Source organism: Chionomys nivalis, chromosome 4 (genome assembly GCF_950005125.1).
Source record: "Chionomys nivalis chromosome 4, mChiNiv1.1, whole genome shotgun sequence".
In the NCBI taxonomy this organism is placed as follows: domain Eukaryota; kingdom Metazoa; phylum Chordata; class Mammalia; order Rodentia; family Cricetidae; genus Chionomys; species Chionomys nivalis.
Window position 1 is genome coordinate 61224522 of NC_080089.1, and position 26437 is coordinate 61250958.

The 26437-nt window shown below is 39.0% G+C and overlaps 1 protein-coding gene across 2 annotated transcripts in view; it reads right to left on the reverse strand.

The window, feature by feature from the left end:
- Positions 1-769: 769 nt before the first annotated feature.
- Positions 770-26437, reverse strand: part of Glce (glucuronic acid epimerase) — a 68617-nt gene continuing 42949 nt past the window's right edge. For both annotated transcript variants that reach the window (XM_057767682.1, XM_057767683.1), the window contains exons 3-5: positions 12466-13064; positions 11480-11725; positions 770-4593 (exon numbers count right to left, since the gene is read on the reverse strand). In XM_057767682.1, coding sequence (XP_057623665.1) covers positions 3569-4593; positions 11480-11725; positions 12466-13051 — 1857 coding nt within the window. In that variant the 5' untranslated portion in view covers positions 13052-13064 and the 3' untranslated portion in view covers positions 770-3568. The remainder of the gene's footprint in view (positions 4594-11479; positions 11726-12465; positions 13065-26437) is intronic.

Consider the following 26437-nt stretch of genomic DNA (forward strand, 5'->3'; position numbering starts at 1 on the left):
TCTCTGTTGCTTTTCTCTCTCTTTATGACAGTTTTTAAATTCTAACTAAATTTTGGATTCTTGCTGGGAGAGACTGACTGACCTAGCTGTTGTGAGGGCCATCCAGCACACAGGCAGGAAAGAGCTCATTAGGTATTAAGTCCTCTGTGGTATGAAGGATCTGCCCCGCAATTAAGAGAGTATCAGATTTATGGTCAAACCTTAATTTTATCACAAATTACAAAATCAAAGCAAGAGTAGTTCATGACCCACTCTGGTGCAACACTGCTTGTGACCACACAGCTGTTTCTCAACTGAAGGTGGAGGACAAGGGGCAGCTCCAAGAACAAGACCAGCCTTGTGCTCGGACCTGTATGGCCACTGGGACCTCACAGCTGGCTGAGGATCAACCGCAATTCCAGCATGTAAAATTTCTCAGTAAAGTGCAGCTTCAGGCTGGATTCACATCTGGAACCTAAAATCTTACCAAGGAGAGAATATGAGGTGATGCTGATCATTGTAAAGATACGAGCACAGAAAGACGATGGGCAGCAGGGAACCAGCCTGACCAGCCAGAGCCCCAGCCTGAGCCTCAGTCCCTGACTGAGCACAGTGTAGCACTGTATCTTCTCACCTGTCCCGTGTACTGTGGTCTACAGACTAAGGCTCCTATGCTGTACTCTGGTTCCCTGTCTGCAGGCTCAACAGGAAATGTTGGTCAAATGCTTGCTGGGCTCACATAATCACAAACTAAGCAGGAAAAGAAGAAAAATATCCAAGTACATTTCTTTTCAAGATAAAAACTTTATTTTACAATTTTATAAAGCAGCTTTACATTAAGCACAAACAACCCATTTAACTTTGTATAGAAACAAAATACCTTTCCATTTGAAAAAATCAAGTTTCGCTGTATATAAAACTAACATGTGCACATTGTGCTTGGACTGCAAAGTCTGTACAGCTTTACAGAGGACCACCCTTCAGAAGGGCATCCGGTAAACACGTTATTGCATATTTGACACATGGCATATACCCCACATGTACAATGGAGGAGAAGCGAGGAAACAATTACAAGAACGAAAACAGCAGCTTTTGGTGAGAGTCTGTACACCAAAAAAAAAAAAAAAAGAGAGTCCCGCCACATCTGGAGAGAGTGCTTGTGTCATTTCTGCACCTGCTCATGGATGCTGCGTGGCTCTGGAAGGAAGCCGTTATATACAGTAACTCCTCAAGGGTCAAACTGCCCTTTGTCTAGGAACTTTTGGCTGGTTTTACTACTGAGATGGCAACAGCATGGAAGCTAACTCAAATAAGTGACTCAAACCAGTATTTTTAAAGAAAAATTTAAAGAAACACAACAAAAACTTAAAATACCCTCCCCATTCTCTCTATCCTCAGGATAGTAAACATTTACATGATTTAAAAACCTAGGAAACTTTGTAATTTTCCAGAGGCAAAAATGCATGGGTCCCAGACTCTCCTGAAGCAGCATCACTCCATCTGTCAAACACGCTGCGGATCCCACATTGCAGGCAGCCTTCCTGCATACCTAGAGTCTCATTATGTAAACTCCTGGGTGACGAAGGCATTCTCAAGTCTGAGAAGCCAAGCACTGACAGTGCTGTCACAGGTCAATGTGATCTCGTAGGGAATTCTGGGATCACAACACAAGTCAAGTAGCTGTTGCAGTGTGGAAGGCAGTGGAAAAGCAACAGCAGTGAACTCCCATTTCTGTATCAGAAAGAAAACAAAGCAAACTCCCCTCTTCAGTGGAAAAGGACAAGCACATTGGTAAGGCACTGGTGTTTGTCACAGAAGCAGTACCACGATGATTTCCCTGACCCCTCTCATCTGAAGACCAGTATGCAAACATAAAGCAAAGTCGGGACCACTCAAATAACAAATCTGATAGAGTGAACAGTGTTCCCAGGTAGGGAAGCTTGTTTTGAACATCAGTACTGAAAATAAAAAGGGAGTCCTCATTTTTATTGCTGACACAAATGTGCATGTTCAGATGTTGCTGAAACACCATGTGTGTGAGACTCACAAAGGTAAAAGCTGGGGAACCTAAAGACCACACTGGGTTCATTGTAGGAAAAATTAAGGTGTGGTCATATAAACTGGGAGTTTACACTTATTTTTCAGTACATATCTGCCTCTTTTGATGTCAATATACTTAATGTATGCATCATTTATGTATGTGTGTATGTGTATCATATATATTTCAACAGTTAGCTGAATTCAACAGAAGTACAACATGTGGGCAGATCATTCACCTGGCTCTTAAACATGCATCTGACCGATAGCATGGATAAGCTCCACTATTTGTTCCTAGAAAGTGTGAGACTCATGTTACCTAACTATCTCCATATTATCACACCATAAACAAAAACCAGAGCAAAACCAATCCTTGTTGCTTTTACCTAATGCCTGAAGCCCTATAGCAGACACTGTCCACGGCACGAGGACTCTGAAACCCTTAAGAAATCTGATGGCACACAGACAGCAGACATGGTAGCATCTCCTGTTTCAAAGTTGGAATCACTCAAAATGAAGTTTCAGAGAAAAAGTGAGGACAAGAAGCGATGGTGAAAAAGTGATGGTGACAATTCAGGCAGGAAAACCTTCACTGAGACTCCTGAACATAACATTTAATCCAGCAATTTCCCTTTAAGGGGGGAGAAAAATCCTAAAAGGGACTGATGGTAGGCTTCAAATCATTAGGTCTGTCACAAATTTAGGCTTATAATTAACATTCTGGGTAATGTCCTAAAATGGACAAAACTCCCAAAGTGTAGTATGAAATGAAATGCAACATTCCAGACAGTGACAAAGACACACTGCGCTGGGGGCAGAGATGAGGAAGATGATTATCAAACGTCTACTGATTGTAGATCAAGTTTCATAAAACATAACATGTCTGTAATTTCTTGTGCAGTCAACAAGTTTCATTTTAGTTGTGCTTATGCTATGTGACCATGAGACCTGAACAAGGCTGTGTTTAAATATACATAGTTCAAGAAAACCATAATTCAAAATATTTTCCATATATAACTAAACAAATGCAACAAATACTCACTTCTTCCCAAGAAATGAACCTACAGGAAAGAAACACTGAAAAACACAGTCCACGATCCAGGCTATACGCACATGTTTACTGCAGTACAGCACACCGTTTTCTAAGAGCCTGTTTTCAGCATAAACATAAATAATCACATTTTAAAAGCACTCCATACTAAGTTTTAGGTAAGTGCTGGGCAGCAGGTTAGCAGCAGCAACTTACCGTTACTTTTCACAGACAGAACAACTCTGCATGGAGGCCTAAGTGACGAGCAGGGCAGAGATCACATCTTTGTTCAGCGCACGGACTAAACACTACTGTTCAGTGCCTACATTTCTAAGCACCTGACCCATGGAATGCCATTGTTTCAGAAGACTAACTTTAAGGGTCTCTTCTCATGTTGCTCTGACCCATAAACCCCGAACACACACCATTTTAAATGTGTGGCGTGCTGCTGAGCTCTGCCGCTGACACAGAGCTCAGGCCTTGAGTTCAGAAGAGGCTGGAATGCGCTTTTGGTTTCGAGCTCTAGTTGTGCTTTGCCCTGCTGCCTTTCAGGTAGCTTTTCCACCTCTTGACAAACTCTTTGAAGATTGGAGACTCATCGATAGTACTGAGCAGCTGCAGCTGGTTGATGTGGGTGGTGTGATAGTCCCAGCGGGCCAGGTTGGGAGCAATGCCGAGCATGAAGTGGCGAAGGTCATAGATGGTTCCAGAGCCAGTATCATACAAGGGCAGCATGGCTTTGAGAGATTCCATGCCACGCTCATACAAGGACCTCGCCTCTTTCCCAAGTTTCTCCCCTGCTGTTTCTTTTAGGTCATACAGCCCAATTAAAGAATACATAAAGCCATTTAAAACAAAAGAGCTAGGTGTAGTTGGATATTCTTCATACCAGTCATGTTTATTCATAAACACAGCTTTAACTCCATGCTGCTCTGACAGAAACTTGTATGGGGCTGTTGCCCTTAAAGCTGAATTGAGGAATATATGGTCTTTTGTTAGAAGATAGGCCCTGACTAATGTCGAGATGGCTTGCCCTTGTGCCATAGCAGAGTACCACCCTGGTTCTAAAGACTTAAACCCTTCCCCTAACTTCCGGGTCACCATAATTGGCCAGCCACCTTTCTCATCCTGGTTCTTCACTAGCCAGTCACTAGCAGCAAAGAATGCAGCCATGTGGGCTGTGGTTGAGATAGTAATGTTGTCCAGGAATCCCTTCCCTTTTGCAATCAATCTAACCACCTTTTTGGGCATGATTTTGGTTGGCTTGACAGCTTTTGTGTTGGAAAGACCCACTCCTTTCCTGAGGTCAGTGACCAGGTCTCTGGTAACTGTACTCCACGATGTTCTGGGCCCAATGCCGTAGTATATATCCCTGTCTTTAAAAGCAATTAGCTGGGTGTTTGAGACATAATGCACAGTGAAGAGCTGATTCTTTTCTGTGGTCTCCAGAACCACAGATACACTCCCATTTGTTAAGAGCTTGAGGTCAAATGAAATAATGAAGTCTTTTGTGTTTCCCAGCTGTAAAGACACACCTTCACTGGTTTCTGTGGGGAACAGACCAAAGAAGGGTTAGAATAAAATAATTTTAAACCAGAAATTTAATGTAATTTATTCATAACTACTAACCCCCCAAAAATTAACTCCAGTACTGTGTTATCAAATTTTGCTAAGTAGCAAACCTGGTGACTTCATGATGGCTTCTCCTTACATTGACTCTGTCAGGTTTACAGAAAGGATTCAAAGCAAATAACTGTCTTTTCTAGACCTGATGCCAACTGGTCAAGAATCACTCATTATTCTAATATACTTATTCCATAAAAGGGAGGAAAAATAGCTGAGAGCTGGTTCAATGCATATTAATACAAGAGCATTAAAGTTCTAGGTAGAATGGTACGTATGAAATTCATTTCTAATGCAGTTGGTAAGTGTTTTACACTCTAGACCTAACATGATGCCTGTCTGCTTAGCCATGGGTGTGCACTGTTACACTCCCACTTTACAGGTGTGCAACTGAGATACACAGTCAAGTAATCTCCCAAAGGACAGAACCCACATTTTCCAGTCTGGCTCTTAATCTGATGTTGAAAAAAGTGTTTATTTTTTATATTCTCTGGATTTATAAACAAAATTACTGGAAATTAAACTTTGGAGTTAAAAATCCTTCACAGTTCCTGCTCATCCAGCAGCTCCGAAAAGACCTTCCAAGTCCCTGTTTCTTCAAGTGTTGACAGAGGCAGTATCACTTTGGGGGTTAATTTTGACAGTTTAAAGAAGACAGTGGCTTAGAGTAGTGATAAATGTTGGCGACTACTGCTGCTAATTACCACATGCTAATAAAATGGTTTAAGCTGTTTTATTTGGCAAATTATGAAATATGAAATTTCTCTTATCAACAGTGATGGCTGGCTCTCGCAAGATGACCCCCTGATGATGTTAATCTAACAATTATCAAAAGACACTGTGCATATTAAAATCAACTAACAACAAAGAGCACACCACATGAATATACAATACACGCAGCACAAACTTTAAACCATCAAAGGGAAATATGAACACCTTCTTCTGTGTAGTTTTGGCTGTCCTGTAACTCACTTTGTAGACTAGGCCTCAAACTCAGAGATTTGCCTGCCTCTGCTTCCTGAATGCTGGGATTAAAGGTGTGTGGCACCACCACCTGGTAGAACATCTTTAATCTTTACATGGCTTATATTTCCCAAACATACCCACATACTGACTTTCATTTGGTCCTCACTCTTCTGAAGTAGGTAAAACATGGATTATTCTGCTTTACAGGTGAAAGCCTGCAGGTTTTGTGAGGTTAAACAGCTACTATAGCAGGGGCTGTACTATAATATACCCAGGTTTCAAGGCCCAAGTATAAAGAATGTGAGGAAGACAAATGGCACTGGAAATACATGCTCAAAAGAATGTTCAGTGGAGGTTCCTTCTCTCAGACCTAGGCACAGAAGCAGACCTCTGATTCCAGCAGTCCTTGAGAGGATAGATAGTCACAGGAGCAAATATCAGATCAGTCTGGATGGTATTGACTTGTGAAGTCAAACCTCTCAATGCTGGAGTCCACCAGTACCACACACACACACACACACACACACACACACACACACACACACACACACACACGGCCCAAGGTTCTTAATGACTTATTTGATAGAACAGACAATTACAGAAATTGTATCAAGAATGAGAACACGATAGCCAACTTATGAATCAAATAATACTGGGTGACGGTTAAAAATTGACCACAATAGTAAAATCTTAGTTCAGCAAAATCCATTTTATCTGTCAAAATGTCAGCATGCATTCTCTCTCTAACTAGCACTTTCCTCCTTCCCAGTATAAGAAAATCTGGAGCTGAGTTCAGCTACCTGATACACTGTGGGATTCAGAACTGAAGTACAAATCATACAAGATTAAATTACACTGGGCACAGCATACTATCCTGAGTCCTATTTTTTATCATTATTAAGTATTACATATGTCTGGCAGACTGGCTAACAAGGCCCCATCTTAGTCCAGACGAAGGGAAACTGAAATCCATTTTCTCCCAGAATTCTGTCCTAATTTTTCTCTTTATTTATAAAAATTGAATTAAGTGACATGGTTTAATCAATCCTCTTATTATGTCTTAATATACCAGAGGAGTCCAAAGGATTCGGTAATGAATGAACCCTTTAAAATGTCCGATTATTAAATTTTCTAAACCCTTGACACTAATAAAGGTGGATCTCTTGAGACATATAGGAGTGACAAAAAAGTCACAGCCCTCAATCTGTCAACAATTGGTGTCTTCCTAACAATTATATGAAACCAGTCTGCAATTTCCTTCTTCCAGCGTACATAGGAAATTATATAATCGCAAGACTACTGCAGGGCCAGAGTGGTGGCATAAGGGATGGGGTGGCAAACAGAAAACACACTGGATGAAGTTTCGAGCTCTCTCAGGACACTGTGCTGTCTGGAGACTCCTACTTCAATCTACTGACAGAAGTTTTGACTTCCCAACCACCTGGACTCCCACAAGTCCATGAACCCTCCTTTCTGAGAAGTTATTTCCAGGAGCCGCTGACACTTTGTGTTTGGTATAAATGGTACATATGTGCACTGACAAAGGAGGACAAACATGCTGTCGATTATTTTATTGATTTGACACTGAAAGCAGAAGTACCAAAAACTATCACCACCACCACCATCAAAACCAAACAGAAGAGTGAGACTACATCAAGCTATAGAGTATAGCAATTAACAAAATGAACAGGCAAAAACTTGCCAGGCGGTGGTGGCCATTAATCCCAGCATTTAGGAGGCAGACAGGCAGATCTCTGTGAGTTCAAGGCCAGCCTGGTCTACAGAGAGAGTTCCAGGACAGACTCCAAAGCTACACATAGAAACCCTACCTTGAAAAACCAAAAAAGAAAAGACAACAAAACCAAAAAAAAGAAAAAGAAAAAAAAGAGAAAGAACGAAAAGGCAAAAACTATAAAACAGGAGAAAACACCTCCATACCGTAGATCTGAAAAGGTGTTAATATCCAAAGATACATAAGGAACTCAATAGAAAACAAAATCAATTAGTTAAAGAATATATAAAGGGTCTGAACAGACATTTTCACACAAATAGCCACATGGTGTATGCAAAGTTGTTCATCCTTTATCTCAAGGGAAGTACAAACAAAACCATAGCAAAATACCACCCACCTTACATAAGAAAAGCACAGGCACTAACAAAGTCCTGCTGCGGTGATGGGGAGAAAGGATCCTTGTCACTTGGAGTAGGAAAGTAAATAAGTAAATTGGTGCTGACACTACAGCACTTTGAATTTACCTCTCCCCCGCTACTCCAAATTAAAACCAGGATTCCCAGATGAACCAGCAATCCCACTTCTGGGTCCATACATAACCAAAAGAAACAAAATTAGCATGACAAAGAGATGTGTGGGTGAGAGATATCCTATGTTCATTGAAAGATTAGTGGAAATAGTCAAGACACGGAAATAACCTGTGTGTGATGGGTGAATGGATAGTGTGGTCTGCTTGTAATTTTCAGAAATTCTGCCATCTGAGAGCTAATCTTATGAAAGGCAGATACTGAATGTGGAATTTCTACTATACTCTCATTACATTAAACATTACTAGTAGTTAGTAAGAAAGCTGAACTTATAAAAATAGAATGATGTACTTAGAAACTGGAAAATGAAGAAAACAGAGAGTTGGAGGTCAAAGAATACAAGCTTTCAGATGTCTGATGCTCAGCATAGTAAACTAGAGATAATACTGTATCACATGTTTAAGATATGCTGACATTTTCTACACTCTTACCAACATACACACTAACTCTATGGGGTAAAGAATATGTAAATTATCTTTTGTTTTCATGTTTTAAAAAGATTTTTATTATTTTTTATTATGTATTTCTGTGTGGGTTTGTATATATGAGTGCAGGTGTCATGGAGGCTAGGAATATAAAATCCCCTGGAAGAGGAGTTACATATACGTTGTTGTGAGCCACCTGACATGGGTGCTGGATTCCAGCCCTGTGTAAACTACTTATCTTGATCCTGGTAACCAATTTACAACATGTACCAGCATCAAAGCATCATACTATACACCTTAAACATATACAAATTCATTTGTTAGTTACATTCAGTAAAGCTGGAAAAACAGAACAGTCTTTAAGTCAGTACCCTCACACAAAGCATAAGCAACTACCTTTATTCATTCTTCATCAACACGTTTACTACATCAAATGAGAAACAGCCCTACTCAAACCTGGATGAATGCTGAGAGATGAGGGTTAGGCAGGAAAAAGGGGGCGGGGGAGGAAAGTACTCAGCAGAAGCTGGGAGAAAAGAGCTAAACAAGAGAGCAAGCAGGAGGAAAGATCATGAAAGTGGAAGGAAAAGAATGCTGTGGGAAAGTTAGTTACAAGCATTCAATTCTGTATCATTCAATTTGAAAATTTAGAAGAGAGCCAGGTATGATGGCATGTGCCTGCAATTTCAGTCCTGGGAAAGAGGCAGAAAGATCAAGAGTTCAAGGTAATCCCATCCTCAACTACATAGTGAGTTTGAGGCCAGTTAGGGCTATTCTGAGACTCCATTTAAATCTATCTACCTACCTACCTACCTACCTACTACCTATTATCTCTCTCTCTCTCTCTCTCTCTCTCTCTCTATATATATATATATATATACACACACACACACACACACACACACACACAGATCTCTCTACAGCTATATAGATTTTTTAAAAGAAAATATCATTTAATAAATAAAAATATGTTGCAGAAATAAAATGGTTCCCATCATGTAGGTATATTGATTTTTTTCAGGCTGGCTCTCACTGTGTAGTTCAGGCTGCTCTGGAACACATAATCTTCCTGCTTCTGCTTCCTAAGTGACGGGATCACAGGTGTACTACATGCTGCTTATAAAATAGTTCTCTACTCAGTGATTTTGTTCCCTCTTGGGGAAAAACAACTCCTTTGGGGAAAAGACCAAGAAAGAAAAATAATCTCTGGTTCTCCAGAGCCCCAGCTTACTTACACCTATGTTTTAAGAACAAGTTTCAACTTCTCAACAATGATGCAGCTCTGAACTGTTTCCCATAAAGCTGTATTTTCTAAACACTCTTCATGCCTCGCAGCCATGTTTCAATGATGCCACCTTACTTCCCCGATTCCCACTCCATGTAGCTGCAATCGCTCTCCCTCCCCTACAATACAGCTCCCAGAACACCCAGAATAACATGTGAATGCCACTCCTAGCTAGCAGACTTACCAAGAGGGAGCAACTATGAGTGGGTGTATGCTCCTAACAACATGGCTTTCAACAGTTCTCTGTGTGTTTGAAATCACCCAAAAGAGTGGTTTTTTTCCCAGCCACTGAATGAATGACAGGCTAAGATTCCTCGCTGTAGGATGTGTGAATCTACCTTTGCATTCTTCAAAGCATCTAAAAGAATCTCTGCACTTGGGAGGCAGAGGCAGGCGGATCTCTGTGAGTTCGAGACCAGCCTGGTCTACAAGAGCTAGTTCCAGGGCAGGCTCCAAAACTACAGAGAAACCCTGTCTCGAAAAACCAAAAAAAAAAAAAAAAAGAATCTCTGAAATGTGTTGCTGTCAACAGGACAGTGTTAGACCATTCTAAGAAAACCCTCCAGAGACTCTAGGCAATCAGATAAAGGCCACAATTTTCGACCAGCATCTAGACAGCACTATCGAAGTAAAACCAAACTCCTTGGGTCCACCCAAAACCAAATGTTCTTTTGCTTCATATAGTAATTTCCTGCTACAGTAATCTCCTAGGTATAAAACAACTATTCTTAAGCATTTCCTTTTAACTTCTCACCTAGCCATGGGAGATGTCTTATAATAAGCAAAGACCATCTATGTACTAAAGTATTACAAAACATCATGGGAGAAGATGTTCTAGTCTCAATAAAACTTAAGGCCGTCCCTTCTTTGCAAGGCATTATCAAGGTCCTGGAGAATAAGGGATTTGTATTTTGGCTTTCCAAGTCTGTAATCAATAAAGAACAAGGAAGAAATAAAAAGGAGGTCTTACCCTCTTTTTTCTCTTTACCTATTCCAGTTTGGAGGGAGGGGGAATGAGTTCTGTACCTGACAACATTTCATTAAGCCTGAGGTGCTAAGATTATTTCATTGTCTTTTTAAGTAATGGGCTCATTAATTCTCATGGCTATTGATTAGTACAGGAAAATACATTACATCCTAATTAATGAGACTGTCTCAGTAAAAGGGAAATGTTGCATAAGGTTAATTTGATCTTATAAATGGTTTTATTAATGAAAATGGTTTTATATGAAGTTTCAGATAATTTAGTATATTAACAAAATTTAGTATGAGAGCAGGCCTATTTGGTAATGCTATAATTTCTTGAAAAAAAATGCTATTGCTTAAAAATATGCAAAGGAAAGGATGGTTCTTGCAGTTAAAACAAAATTTAACCTAGGGCAGAATCATTTAAAAATTCAACTCTGCTATGCTGATATTCTAAGCCAAAGAAGACTGGGGATGTACTCAATGCCAGAATGCTTGCTTAGTATGTACAAAGTCCTGGGTTAGATTTCAGTATCAAAGACTAGCCAAACCAAGGAACTTTATTCTGGGGTATACAGACCCCAGGAGGAATACAGGTTTATGTACATTTTAGCATCTTGGTTCTTCACAAAGTAAATTAACTCCTTTCCATAACACTGTTTTTTTTTTTCTTTTTTCTTTTTTTTTTAGCTGTTTCCTTTTGGAGGATTTCACTTAATGACATTATTTATGTATGTAACACAAAGAAAGGGCTTGCTATTATGTTTTTAAAAACCATTACAATTTTAAAAGTGCACCAGTTTGTTATAAGTCAATTTAAATGTAAGACACATATAGAAGGAAACTCACCCGGAGCAATAAACTGTTTAACATTGGTGGATCTAGACTTGTCAGCCACACTTGCCATGAAGCAACCCTTGGGCACAGTCCATTCAGTAGGTCTGACGTTTCTGTCCCTGTCTTCTGCTGTTTCGTATACCTCTATGTGAGGGGGTTTCTCAGTTAGATTCTTGCTGTAATGACTTAGTCCATACTGTGCAATCTGAATTGGGTAGAAATAGCCTTGAGGTCCCCATTGTGTAGATAATGGCACACCTATAAAAAACAAACAACCAATCACTAAACCCAGACACTGAGGAGCTATTCCGAGGACTATTCACTGCTGCATGTCTGAGGAATGTTTTAGGTTATCCACAACTTGATGCTTTTATTTTCAGTCTTCATGCTGTGTTGATCATTCTTACACTGACTATACATTGTTGTGCATCTTTGTAATCACTCATTTTAAAAAAGATCATACATAACTGATCTTTATTAAGTGATGAAATATTTAACTTCGGAGGACTACACCTTGGAGAAAGAGTACGGGTGCTAGAAAGCTTACCAGTAGCCCAGGTCTCATTGCCTGTCTAGTCCCTGTATTAGTACAGTTTTTATTGAGATATATGTTTCTGTGATAGCAGGAACTGAACTCTAGGCCTTGCACATGTTAGGCAAATGCTGTATCACTGAGTCAGATCCCTGTCCCAGTAACTATACTGTTTTGAAGTACAATTTCTAGAGATTGGTGCCTTAACCTCACTGATGAGACTCTGAGGCAGGTTAATGGAAAAATCCTATTTACTCAGTCTGGGCTTATTGGTGCCCTTAAATCACACCAACTTAAGAGTTTCAACAGGTTTACACTTTGCCTTTTTCTTCTTGCTGAGATGGAGCTACAATGAAAGGTCTCTTCCCATTAAGCTATATAGTGGCTGTGTAATTAACATCTTCAGTTTCTTAGTCCTTAATACTATCAAGCTAGAAAAACCCACGTATAGCAAACGGATACCAACCTTCAACTCCACTTATACACTTGACTCTGTCTCGGACTTCCACATTGTAGCCTTCAAAGGACATAAACACACCATCAGGATGGTAAGGGGCTCTCTGTGCATAGACTTTGGAATAGCTATGAGAGAATTCAAATCGATCATAGCCGTCATACTGGACCACCTTTCCGTAAACATCAAAGTATTTCTCTACCCAAGTGAATGGAAGAAAAACTTCATTCCCCTCTCGTCTCCCTTTAATTGTGTGTTCATCATTTATGAGGCAGTCAATCTCCTCATATTTGAGTCCTAACACCTTGCTTCCCCCATTGTTATTGAAGCCCCCAACGATAGGGGGTGCTTTCTGTTGCTCCTGAGGAAATGCCTCCTCTGGCTGCTGCTTGGCCATGTGGTTGGCATAGTGGTTACTTTCAGATGCTGCTGTTCTTTTTTCTAATCCATCCACTCTGAATCCACTGCTCAAGTGCCGAGGAAACTGGATTGCTTTGTCGCTGGAACATTTGTTCCACAAAAGTACTGTGACCAAGGTGAAAAGCGCACAGATGATAATCAAAGTCTTGTAGTTGACCCGAGCTGCCAAACAACGCATATTCAGACCATACCTACAGAGGCAAGAAAAAAAAAGCATGCAGCTTAATTACTGATGTTTCATAGATAAGTTTGCTACACTTAAAACATACTTATTCAATGTGCACATCAGGACATTTTATCAAATGCATGTAATCTGATCACATTTAAAACTACGATCCAAACTTTGCAGTATAGGCAAAAGTAAGAGGTAAACTACTCAGCACAATCCTCTAAAGCACAGATGTTCAAATTTTCATTTCGTGCTCCTTTGTTACTTCAGGATCTTCTGTTTGTTTGAGACAGATTTCTCTGTGTAGCTTTGGAGCATTTCCTGGAATTCACTCTTTAAACCAGCCTGGCCTTGAACTCATAGAGGTAATGCCCTATCTGCTGGAGAACCTGACACTCATGCAGAGATGGAAGGTGAAAACTGACTCCACAGTTGTCCTCTGATCTCCAGTATTACACTCCAACACCAACATCATGGCACACACAATAATAACAAAATTTAAACACAGAAATATAAAGCTCTTTGTTAAATCTGAGGAGTATCTTTCCTCCTCTACCCAAATATGAGTAACTGTTTATGGAACAATACTACCTTTTGACAAGGTACATGATGAAAAAAAAACCTACATTTTAGCACATTTTTAATAACCTTAATGCCAATATTAATATCTGATAACATTTCTTACTAAAAAGAAATTGTGACTTCGTAGAGAAATTGATGATTTTAGGTGTGGAATCATGATAGACAACAAATAAACTTTCAAAATCAATGGAATCATAACCCATGTCCCAAATCCCAGCGCTCTGGAGGCCAAAAAAAAAAAATTTTTTTTTTTGAGTTTGAGACTAGTTTGGATTACACAGCAAGATCATGATGAGAAAAATGTCAAGAAGGTATTATTAGCTCAACATTGGAAAAAATATTGGTAACTGTTAAATCTGAACAACAGACATATTGTATACTAAGTTATATACGTACATGTTTAAACAGTTCCACAATTTAAAAAATACAGTGTTGTGCAGCTAAAAGACACAGTAGTCAGTTGGAAAGTTCCTCTTTCCTATTTGTTAAAATCTGTGAGAATTTTTGCCAGATATATATATATATATTAAAGTATATACCTTTAATCCCAGGCAGAGGCAGATGCACCTCTGTGAGTTCAAGCCAGCCTGGTCTACAGAGCTAGTTCTAGGATAGAATAGCCAAGGATATACTGAGAAACTCCATCTCAAAAAACAAAAACCAAACAAAAAAAAAGTGTGAGAATTTACATCTGGTTAATTAAAACACCTGGAGTCAGTAGTAACTCACAAGTATCAACACTACTTAAAAAGGAGAAAGGCAGACCAAAAACCCCAAACCAAACCAAACCAAACAGGCTACCTTCTAAAATGGTGAAAACCAGTAACTAACTTTGAAAACTATACTTCAGAATGAACTAAACCCCCAGTCAACAAATATTCCATTTCTTAGAAAACCAGTTAGTAATGTAGAAGAGAAACACCAGGAAATCAGCATTATGCAATCTTTCACGAAATGATAATTGTAGGTAGTGTAAGATGGTATGTCTGCTATGACTTGTTTTCTTATTAATTTATCAAAAAAAGAGAGAAAGAAAGAAAAAGCCAGGTGGTGGTGGCTCACATCTTTAATCCCAGCATTTGGGAGGCAGAGGCAGGCAGAATTCCGAGAGTGAGAGGCCAGCCTGAACAACAAAATGAGTTCCAGAATAGCTAGAGCTACACAGAGAAGGCCTGTCTTAAAAAACCAAAGCCAAAACAAACATACAAACAAAAAAACCCATATCAAGCAATTAGATTTCTTATCATTCCTAGGTAATGAGTAGAAGAAATAGATGAAAACATACTCAAGTGAACCAATTAAGCATTTAGTCTCCAGTTACTATGCAACAGGTAAGAAAGGCACTATCTATGTGTCTAGAGGACAAATCAAAGGGCATCATCAGAATAGTGCTAGGATATGAGCACTAAAAGTTAGCAAGTTAGGAAGAATGTGTCCTGAAATAAGAGAAAAAAAGCCCTTAATTCTCTTTTAATTTTTTTTTATGGGGACCAGGAATACTTCAAGAAGGCAATCAGTCAAAAACTGACTTGTCAGGAATGTTTTAAATCAGATTTGCACTTCACTTGCCATTCCCCCTTCCTGAAACTCCTTTTCCTTAGTATCCACTTAGCCTGCTTCCTTACTTCATCTGAGGCACTGCTTGGATGTCAACTCATTAAAAGGCCTCAATGACCACCAGTCCGTATAAAACAGCAATTCTTACCCATCATTTTCTAGCTCCTTCCTCAGTTTGACACGCTACATGCTTACATTACTATTCCTCTCCAACCCACTACTGCATTCCAGTGCCTAGAACTGTACCTGGTCCAAAGGAGGCCATAACTAAAGATTTGTTAAATAAATGAGAATTGTTTAAAATGCAAATTAAAAACATGGGCATTTAAACAGGCAGTTGTGTTTTTTAAACTGTATTTGGATATCTGAAAACCATAAACCAATAGAAATGAATATAAGTAACATAATGTTGGGCTCTAGCGTCCAAACACCGAGGAGGAATCGCCCCCAGAGACGCATCTCACACACCACAGCCGATGCAAAAGCATGAGGATTTTATTAATTCTGTCATGACAGGGTCCCCCAGCATTCGGGAAGCCGAGGGACTCTGAATAGCTGGTACAGTCTACTTTTAAAGGGGCCACATTAGCAAGGGGGGTTGTTCTTTGACTATTCTGATTGGCTTATTCGAAAGGGCTATTACCAATAATTGACTGGAGAGCTGTTGCCAGATCAGGTGAGGTAAGAGGTCATTTTGACCCCGTTTCCCAGGGGACTGAACCAAAGCATACGTATTTGGGTAATTGTTCAGGAACTGAGTACATGTGAGTGTAGCTGTTAGGTCCTTGGTTCCCAGGGGAGGAGGGGAAGCACTATGGCACAGAGGCTGAGAGGATTCAGAATTGTCAAAATGGCTTCAGGATTGTCTTAAAGTCTTACAATAACAGAGTATAGTAAGATGTATCTTGGCCAACTCTTTCAAACATTTTTACAATTTAATTGCTGTTGTTTGCTGCTTGATAGACTAAAGATTTAAACTATACAGTCAATTGGTTAAATATCCAGTGATGGATTTAACTTTAAAAAGACCTACTATTTTGGTTAAGACCTTTCTAAAAAAGTAAACAAGAATACACTAGAAATGACTCACAATAGGACAAAAGTAAGCTATGCTAGCCCACTTAATTTTTTAAAAAAGATTTATTTATTTATTTATTTATTTATTATGCACACAGTGTTCAGCCTCCATGTATACCTGCAGGTCAGAAGAGGGCACCAGATCTCATTACAGATGGTTGTGAGCCACCATGTGGTTGCTGGGAATTGAACTCAGGACCTCCGGAAGAGCAGTCAGTGTTCTTAACCTTTGAGCCATCTCTCGAGCCCAGCCCACTTAATTTTTTAGTAACAAAGTTAATATAATCTCTGGTACAAGTGGCTCATAATGCTTCAAATAAGATTACATTTCTAATGCAGACTGGTGGTACAGGTTGTAATCCTAGCATTTGGAAGGTTGAAGATTACCAAGTTCCAAGCCAGACTGGGCAAGACTCACATGTGTCTGCCCTATTACAGATGGTGAGCCTGAAGTTTTGCGATGTTAAACAGTCACTAAAAACACAATTATCTGATAGTTTACATACTAGCATAAGGAAGGGATCTGATCATCAACTGTCAAGAGTTCTGTGTTCTTACTGCATCATGGAATGTCTATGAGCAGACACAAATGCTGCCTTTCAGAAACTAAAGGATTCCCTCATAGTCAACTAAACTTGCATGTTAACAGGTCTTTCCTTCTTCCTTTTTTTTTTTTTTTTTTAATGGCCTGGAACTCATTATATAGACCAGACTGGCCTCAAACTCACAGAGACTATCTGTCTCTGCCTCCAGGACTACTGGGATTAAGGATTAAAGGCATGTGCCACCACACCCAGCTCTTTTTAGAGAAGGCTGAATTCTGTCCCCAAACCAACTGTTCATGCACATATAAATAAAATGCAACTGTAACAGTGACCTAAGGTGAGTCTCTGCTTTGGTATGTTTGCTTGTTTCACTTCTTGTCTGGGTGCATAAGTCTTATGATGATGGTTTTAATATAGGAAAAAACATAATTTCACCACAATAGGCCTGTCTGTCTCATTATTAAATGTCCCAGGTGTTTGAGAATAAGCCTGTTTGAATAATAATCAGGTAATCCTTCATCTTTTTCTTATAGTGTTTAATAATAAATAGATCTCTATTCAACTTGCTCTAGTCTCTTCTAGAATAGAAATTCTATATTTTAGATCTCTTTATTCTTTACTTCCTTCAAATCTTTTACATCTCTCTTTTCGTTTGCATTTTGAGAAAGCTTTTCAATTTTGTATTCTATATCATGAATTCAATTTTCTAATGTATTCTCTATTCTGGTGCAGTTTAATTTGGCTACTGCATAATTCAATTTCTACACTATTGCTTATTTTAATGCTTTTTTAAGTTTCCATCCTGTTGTCCTTATTTTGTCTATACCCTTTGAATTTATGTCTTTCTATTAGCTAGTATTCTTTTCATTCCAGCCTCACTGCCTCGTGAATTCATTTTCAACATTCATGATCTCTACAATTTTTCAAACCTGCAAGCATAAGAAATGCTTTCCAAAATTTCTGTGAAATAAACTCTTTATATATAGAGTATATTTTATTGATATGGAGAAAACTGAGCTGGAAGCTTCCTTCCTGCCAGCTAGCTTTCATAATCTGAGAAGGTGCTATGTAGACTTCCAGGAGAAGAAAAGACACTTACAACATACCTAGCTGTGAATTCTAAGACCTATAAGACTAATCTGCCAAGCAAGATGTACTGTTAGGGAAGTAATCAACTGCTCCCTATTAGATTTGAGACCTATCCCACAGGAAGGAATCCATCTCTGGTATTGTACACCTGGTTAAAAACCCATGGTGGGAGAGATCACAGGCCCTCATAGGTAAATTGAATATTGTTAACCAGCTAAACTGACATTGTGTCAATTCTAAACACTGATGTGTATACCCATAGGCGACTGCTACTCTTGGCCTTAGTCAGAGAAGATTCTTTCCACGGAATGTCAGTGAATGCAGATTCATGGCTGGATATGGCACAGTAAGTATAGGTGAGTGCTCATTCCTTCTTGAATACCTTTCCAATTCAGAAAGCATGGTGGAAGAGGAGTGGAAAGAATGTAAGCCAGAGACAGGAAGAAGAGCTATGACTTATTTTCTAGACAAGACAACCATTACAACCATGAACTCACAACAGCTGCAGATGCCTGCATTGGGTTTGCACAAGAATGGACTTAATAGCAATAAGGCATCAGATTATTCTCAACCCACAGGAGTCTCATATCAGACATCCTGCATATCAGATATTTAAATTATGATTCATAACAGTAGCAAAATTACAGTTATGAAGTAGCAACAAAATAGTTTTATGGTTGGGGGTCACCAAAACATGAGGAAATGCATTAAAGGGTTACAGTATTAGGAAGGCTGAAAAACCTTGGCATAGATGAAGGAGGAACTCCAGGGTCTCTACTCCTCAACTATTTGCTACTGACAGATTCATGAAGAGGGGTAATTCTACCTTCACCAAGTGCCAAGAGATAGTTCCAATCTAATAATCACAGACTGCCTTGATTTAACTAAATGGGTCATAAAACAAAGCATTGTAAATCTGGGAAGGGGCTGACAGGGATGAGAAGATGATAAGGCAAGGATGGGGAGAGAAAAGTCAGAATGTATTATATACATGGACAAAGCTGTCAACAATATAAATCCATCAAAAGTCTATGTTTTGCCTGATACTGTTTTTGGTTTTTGGAATGGTTGCAGAATCTTGTCTCCAGTGTTTCCTATAAATCAGCAGCTAGACAGATCTAGAGACTTGATAAAAATAGGATTTGTTTTTTGTTCAACAGAAATACTTCATGATAGCGGTGTGAAATTTATCCAGGATGCATACAATGTGAACCTATCTCTGTGACACTAAAATTAAATCCATGTGTTCAGGTGCTGCCAGCCAAATGAACCTATCCTATAGCCATACTGATGAATATCTTGCATATCACCATAGGACCTTCATCTAGCGATGGATGGAGATAGAGACAGAGACCCACACTGGAGCACCGGACTGAGCTCCCAAGGTCCTAATGAGGAGCAGAAGGAGGGAGAACATGGACAACGAAGTCAGGACCATGAGGGGTGCACCCACCCACTGAGACGGTGGGGCCGATCTATTGGGAGCTCACCAAGGCCAGCTGGACTGTGACTGAAAAAGCATGGGATAAAACCGGACTCTCTGAACATGGCGGACAATGAGAGCTGACGAGAGGCCAAGGACAATGGCACGGGGTTTTGATCCTACTTCATGTTCTGGCTTTGTGGGAGCCTAGACAGTTTGGATGTTCACCTTCCTAGACCTGGATGGAGGGGGGAGGACCTTGGACTTTCCACAGGGCAGGGAACCCTGACTGCTCCTGGGACTGGAGAGGGAGGAGAAGAGGAGTGGGGGGAGGGGGAGAGGGGCGGGAGGAGGGGGAGAGAAATAGGAGGCGGGGAAAGTAAAAAAAAAAAACCTTAAAAATATATATTCATCTTAAAAAAAAAAACTAACACAGTCATTCTAAAACTCTCCATTAGCAGTTTACCTAACACCTCATCAGTCCTTTTGTATTAGTTGGAACACTTCAGAAAAAACCTTGCCCTTACCAACTACTTACTTAGCCTGAAAGTATAGTTGTACAAGAAAGTTATTACTGAATTTTTTATTTAACAAATGTCAAAATAATGAATTGGTCCCTTAATAACATCTAAAAATGAACTAAGAACCTTTAAAAATAATAACACATAAGCTCAGAGTTTTACCATATTTGATGAATTTCAATTTACTGTAGTTACTGGCGTTTAATGCTTATGCTATTCTAACTTTAGCCAGAGCCAATCTCTTCAAATTGTCTCCTTTCTTTCATACAAACCTCAATAGCTTTTGATAGTGTCCCTGGCATTTTTCACAACAAGACATTTTAGGTTCATCACGTACACTTTCTCCTAAGACCTGAAACAGTCATTGTTTTCAAATTCTGGTTGCTTTCAGTGTGACTATCTAGTGTTCAGTTGAAACATCTTGACGTTTCAGTATTTCAGTACTGCCCTGGGCTTCTAGTGCTGGTTTCATTTCAATGGTTCCTAGAGGTGGAGTTGGAGGGAATCAGATACCTGTGCCAGCTACTGCTGACTCTGAGGACTGAGTTATGCTCTTAGAAATAGACACCATATGTTCCAGCCATTGTTACGTTTTACTCACATAAAAGAAACCCAAAAGTAGGCAGTCTGAAGGTTTGAACGTAGCTACATGCTCATCAAGGACATAGCACTTTTAATCTTTTTCTATCAACCTATGACCCAAGAAAGCTACAGAAATCTCAGCTTTATGTCTGCATCACACTCCAGGAAGCAGCAGAAAGGCCCAAGGGCAAAAGAGTGCATCTCTGTGTGGAATCAGTTCCCTTGAGTGAGACTTTCCTTCAGTTTCACGTAACACTTCTGACATCTCATTAGCTAAACTTCAGCAACACAGCCACCTCAGGCTGAAACGAAGGCTGAGAAATACCTTTTTATCCCTGACAGCAATGTGCAGAACATGGATATGGAGAGCAAGCAAATGGACGACCACAGCCTCTCACCAGACAGTCCTTCCAATGCACAAATTAACCACGTTCTCCTCATATAACTCTTTTCTCACATCTCAGTTACACTGAATTCATATCAGTCACACAGTGCGATAAATTCAATTAATAATTTTAATTTTACATATCATACGTTTAGATTGACACACTGCTTAGAAGCAAGCAGAGAGCCTTATTCCTTAAAGACTGTACAATTAAACTATAATTGCTAAACCTTTCTGAATTTGTTAAAAATCTGTTGGTACTCTCTAGACTGAAGGTGCAGGGCAAATTTTACTTGTATATTTTGCTGCTATGGATGCCTGCTACAATAGTCACTGTCAGCCATAAGTAATAAGCTGAAATATCTCTTATCCAGAAACCCAGAACGCCTGCTCTAGGCACACTGAGAGTAGTTATGCACCCTTCCAGTCTACTCTACTAGACGGTCACTGCACAGCAACCTCATCTCATCATCCCAACCTGGTGCTGAGTACTACCAGCAAGCAGCACTCCACATGCATTAACAACCCTGTTATCCCTGTCTATCATCACATGTTTGGGTTAAAAATGCTCAACAAGTCAGAAAAGTTGGTTATTTTTGAAGAGAGGGAAGGTTACAGAAGAAAAATTAACTCCCCATATACCATATGCTATATATACACAGTAAAATTTATACTGACGTCAAAGGGTTAAGTTCTTTCCACCAGGTCACAGTATAATATTATCTGGCTCCAAACCATTATATATTTCTGTAAGCCAGGTAAGAGCAGAATAACTCGCTCATGGCTTCTGCAGAGACAATGAGCAGCACCATGTACCAGATTCTGAAAGGCAGATCTGCTCCTCAAGAGTCTCTAAGGTTTTCAGCTTAACATTCTTCAGTGGCAGCATAAGGAACTAGGAGCAAAGGGCTACTCTGTATCCAGAAAAGCATGGTTGCAATGGAGATAACTTCTTTGAAGTATTGTATAGCACATAAGGAAAAGGGCTCTCTGCTTGCTTCTAAGCAATTGTGTTAAACTAAACATAAGCTATGAAAATAAATCAGCTCAGAAAGGAGTTGCAGCTATGTAAGATTTCTCCACTTATTAATTAGGAAGCCAAGAAAAAGGGCCTAACGCTGTGTGTTTCACTGTGTGTTTCCTGAACAAGGGGTTTCACAGCATGAGTGAGAGCTTTCCCAGAATGTTCTACAAGAAGCTGATGTCAGTAAGTCTCAAGGAACATTTTTTTTCTCAAGTTTGGTGACATTCTGTGAGACAGGAATGACACAAGGAAGGCTCATCAGGAAGCTGACTTACAGTAATTTTTAAACACTCCACACCCCCACACACACCCCCGCAGACAGGGTTTCTCAGTGTAGTCCTGGCTGTTTGAGAACTCACTTTGTAGATAAAGCTGACCTCAAACATCAGTAGTCTGCTTGCCCCTGCCTCCTGAATACTGGGATGAAAAGTGTACACCACCTTGCAAGTTTTAAAAATATTACAGACATGGAGTCCTTAGTTATATGGAAAAGTCTGTACGTGGAAAGCAGAGCTTCAAATGATCTTTTAAATGTAATTACTCTCAAACTTTTTGATATAGACCTAATGGGAAGCATTTCTGAGGTACTTAAGAAAGCATCATACAGAAAAAGTAGACAGAATATAATGGGAATCATGCAAAACAACCAATTGTTAGACTATTCCTATACTTACTACTTTTTTAATATTTATGATAAATAAGACATCAAGCACATTGTCAGCTTTGGGTTTACTACAACTAAGCACTTGAGACAAGCTACTTTCAAAGTAAAAGTTTATTCAGTTCATTGTCCTTGAGATTCTGGTCCACTATTAGGTAGTCTCTTTTGTTAGGGTCTTAGGTGAGCATGATACATCATCACAGGACCATGTGTCTGCTAGTGTTCACAGCACAACATGGAGAGAGAAGAGATTGAGGTTCCACAGGCCCTTTGGAGGGTAAGCTCAAAGGATCTAGGAACCTCCTATAAGGTCTCATTTCTTAAAGGTCTCCCACCTCCCAACAATGCTACCCGGGAACCGTGGTACTAGCCTTCTGACCTGGCCTAATCTTATGCAATATAAAAAAAGTTTTAAATATCACATTGTAAATTTCTCTTAATAATAAATATTCAACAGAATAGTGAGCAGGCAACAAGGGAGATTCTTACAAAAGGGAAGAGGGAGAAACCAGCAATTTCAAGTCCTTATCAATGATCACCAGTGGGTGGCTCCATTTTTCTGATAAGAACACAGAAATGGAGTCAAGTGCTGACTCACCCAGGCTTTGCTATTGCTACCAAACACTTTTTGTACTAGCTTTCTCACTGGCACCCCAAAAGTGTCTAGGACTAAATAAGATCACGTATGTACCTATGGAAATGTAGAAATGTTTCTAAATGAATAGGAAGGTGACTATATTGGATTAACTGCAGATTTCTATTTTTTCTTTCAAATAGGTTGCTAATTTATTCAAAGTTATAATTTGTTCCCAACTTAATAAACAGTATAGGCAGAAATCTAATAAATGATACAGGTGGAGACCAAAGTCAAATTATAGGCCAAACTCTAAACTTTAAACCTTCCTTAAAGAAAAAAAAATTATTTATTTATTTATTTATTTATTTATTTATTTATTTATTTATTATGTATACAGTGTTAGTTTCCATGTCTGCCTACAGGGCATCAGATCTCATTATAGATGGCTGTGAGCCACCATGTGGTTGCTGGGAATTGAACTCAGCACCTCTGGAAGAACAGTCAGTGTTCTTAACCTCTGAGCCATCTCTCCAGTCCTCTTTTGTTTTTTTGAGACTCAGTTTCTCTGAGTAGCTCTGGCTATCCTGGAACTCACTCTGTAGACCAGGTTAGCCTCGAACTCAGAGAGATCTGCCTGCCTCTGCCTCCTGAGTGCTGGGATTAAAGGTATGGCCCAGTCAGTTTTAAACTTTTAATCCAGTGTTTGCCATACTGTATTTCTGAAGAATTTCATTTCTTATCATTTACTCTGAACTACGAGAGCATGCTAAACTTTTTAAAAAATGAGTCTCAAATATCATTTATTTACCCTCCAAATTTTAAAAACAGCATTTTTTTAAGCCTTAATTTCCAACAGACAGCTGAGCCTTCAAGGAGTTAGCTTATATTTTAGGTGATGTAAACTGAAGAAATCTATGAACTACTCACTAAAGAGAATGTTATTAGAAATTTTAACAGAAAACAGGTTCTATATGGGTACTGATAGCCGTTTAAGACAGAAGTAATCTGAATGCCATCAACTGCTGACAGGGTAAGATGGCTCATGTGTACAATGGAATACAACTCAACAACACAGATTCTAATACCTGTCCCAACATGGATGAATTTCCAAAACTTTCTAAGAAACTACACACAAAAGGTTACCCACTACCCATAAATTCATTTCTGGTAGTGGTTACAAGAGATATCTATCAAGGACAATGACACAAAAGAACACAAAGAATCTTCTGGGGCAATAAAATACTCTAGATTTTGATTGTTGTGGTAAATGACAAAACTCACCAAACTGTACACTTTAAAGGGGGTGCATTTTAATATACACAAATTATAATTCAAGCCAGACTTGGTTGAGAGCCAACTTAGTAAGACCTTCATAAAATAATAAATGAGGGTTTAGGATATATTTCGTGGTAGAGCACTTGCCTAGCATGCATGAGGCCCTGAGTTCACATGCAAGTACCTCAAAAAAAAAAAAAATCTGGCTTTTTAAGCAACAGATAAAATTAGTCTTGTATAAATGCACACCAGCTACCTATTTGTTTGTGAAATGGTCTCATTATATGGTCCAGGATGGTCCTGAACTCCCAGTGCTCTTGCCTCAGCCACCTAACTGTTCGATTTCAGGCATGTATCACTACATCTGGTGTATACACAAGCATGCACATGACTTTTAAAACTACTATGAAAATGAAAATAGAAGTTAAACCAGGTTAGATGAAGAAAGGTAGATTGTAGATTTTGAGAAATACCCAAGCTTTAGGGTTTGACAGACTTACACTAGAATCTTGCTAAGAGAGGCAATCTTTTAAAAAGCAATTTTCTTTTTAGAATTATTTATATTATAAGTCTGTGCATAACCAGGTGCTTGGTGCCTGTGGAAGTCAAAAAAGTAAGAATCCCCTAGAACTGGAATTACAACAGCTGTGAGCCATCATGTGGGTGCTAGGAAACAAACCCAGGTCCTCTGCAAGAACAGACAGTTCTCTTAACTACCGAGTGCTGTGGAAGAATCATTTTGTACACTGTAAAGATTTGTCACTTGAATTGGTTTAATAAAAAGCTGTCAGGCCAGTAGTTGGGCAGGAAGTACAGGTAGGACAACCAAACTAAGAATGCTGGGATAAAAAAGGGCGGAGTCAGAGGAGTCACCAGCCAGATACTGAGGAAGCAGGGTGTGTGTAGAAAATGAGGTAACAAGCCATGAGCCACATGGTAGAACTTAGATAAGAAATATGGGTTGATTTAAGTTGTAAGGGCTAGTTAATAATAAGCCTGAGCCATTGGCTGAGCATTTGTAATAGATATTAAGTCTCCATGTCAGTTATTTGGGAGCTTGCAAGCACAAGAGAAAAGTCCTCCTACGACTGAGCCATCTTTTCAGCCCCAAGATAGACAATGTTATATAAATTAAATAACCTTTCTAAAATATTTATGATTATAAATATAGTTACAAGAGAAAATGAACATATCTATTTAGTGCTTACCAGATAGCATACCTCATAGTAAGCAAGCAGAAAGAGTGAAATGCTTGACAAGTTATACCTTTTAAGGCCAGCAAAATGAAGGATCTTCACCTATCTACCAGTTCATTTAATAAAATATTTTACAAACATCTGATATTTTTCAAATATCTATCGACATTTTCCCAAATAAGCAACCTGAAAAATAAAAGTACATATTTCCCTGAAAAGAGCACTTTTTAAAAAGTTTCTGTAATTTTTATTATCTCAGAAAAGTTGGTAAGAACAGCAATCAAGAAAAAAAAATAATCTTGCCTTTGCACAGAATGATATATTGATCAGGAACATAAATTTTATCAGCCATAAGTGTGAATTAAGTAAGATTTAAGCTAAGCTCTCCCAGATGAACAATTTTGCAAACAAACAGGAAGGTGACTGGACTGGATTACTACAGCATGATAGGATTTTCCCCCACTCCCTACTGAAGGTTTCACCACATGCTGAATGATGTATTTTGTCAGCTTTAAAATTTAAAGTAAAAGCAAACTATAACACAGAGATTCTGTTTAGCTAATACAGCTGGAGTAGATGTCAAATTTTATGTAATAATTAGTCCTTAATGTACAGAAATATATTTCCTATATACAACACATAATCTAAAAGTTAAAACCATATTTCACTGATACTTATGTAAGCAGTTTACACAATAATCAACATAATTATTTAGGGTTGAAAGCTGAACCCAAGTAGTAGACAAAGACAAAAGTGTATCTTGTTTTCTCCCAACTACACCTTTGACCACTTCCTTGCATTTGTCTACCCATCACAAATAATTCGCACAGACTTGGATGTAATTCTCTCCCTACCATAAGTTCTACCACATAGCCTACATACGGCTCCATGCTTAAAAAAA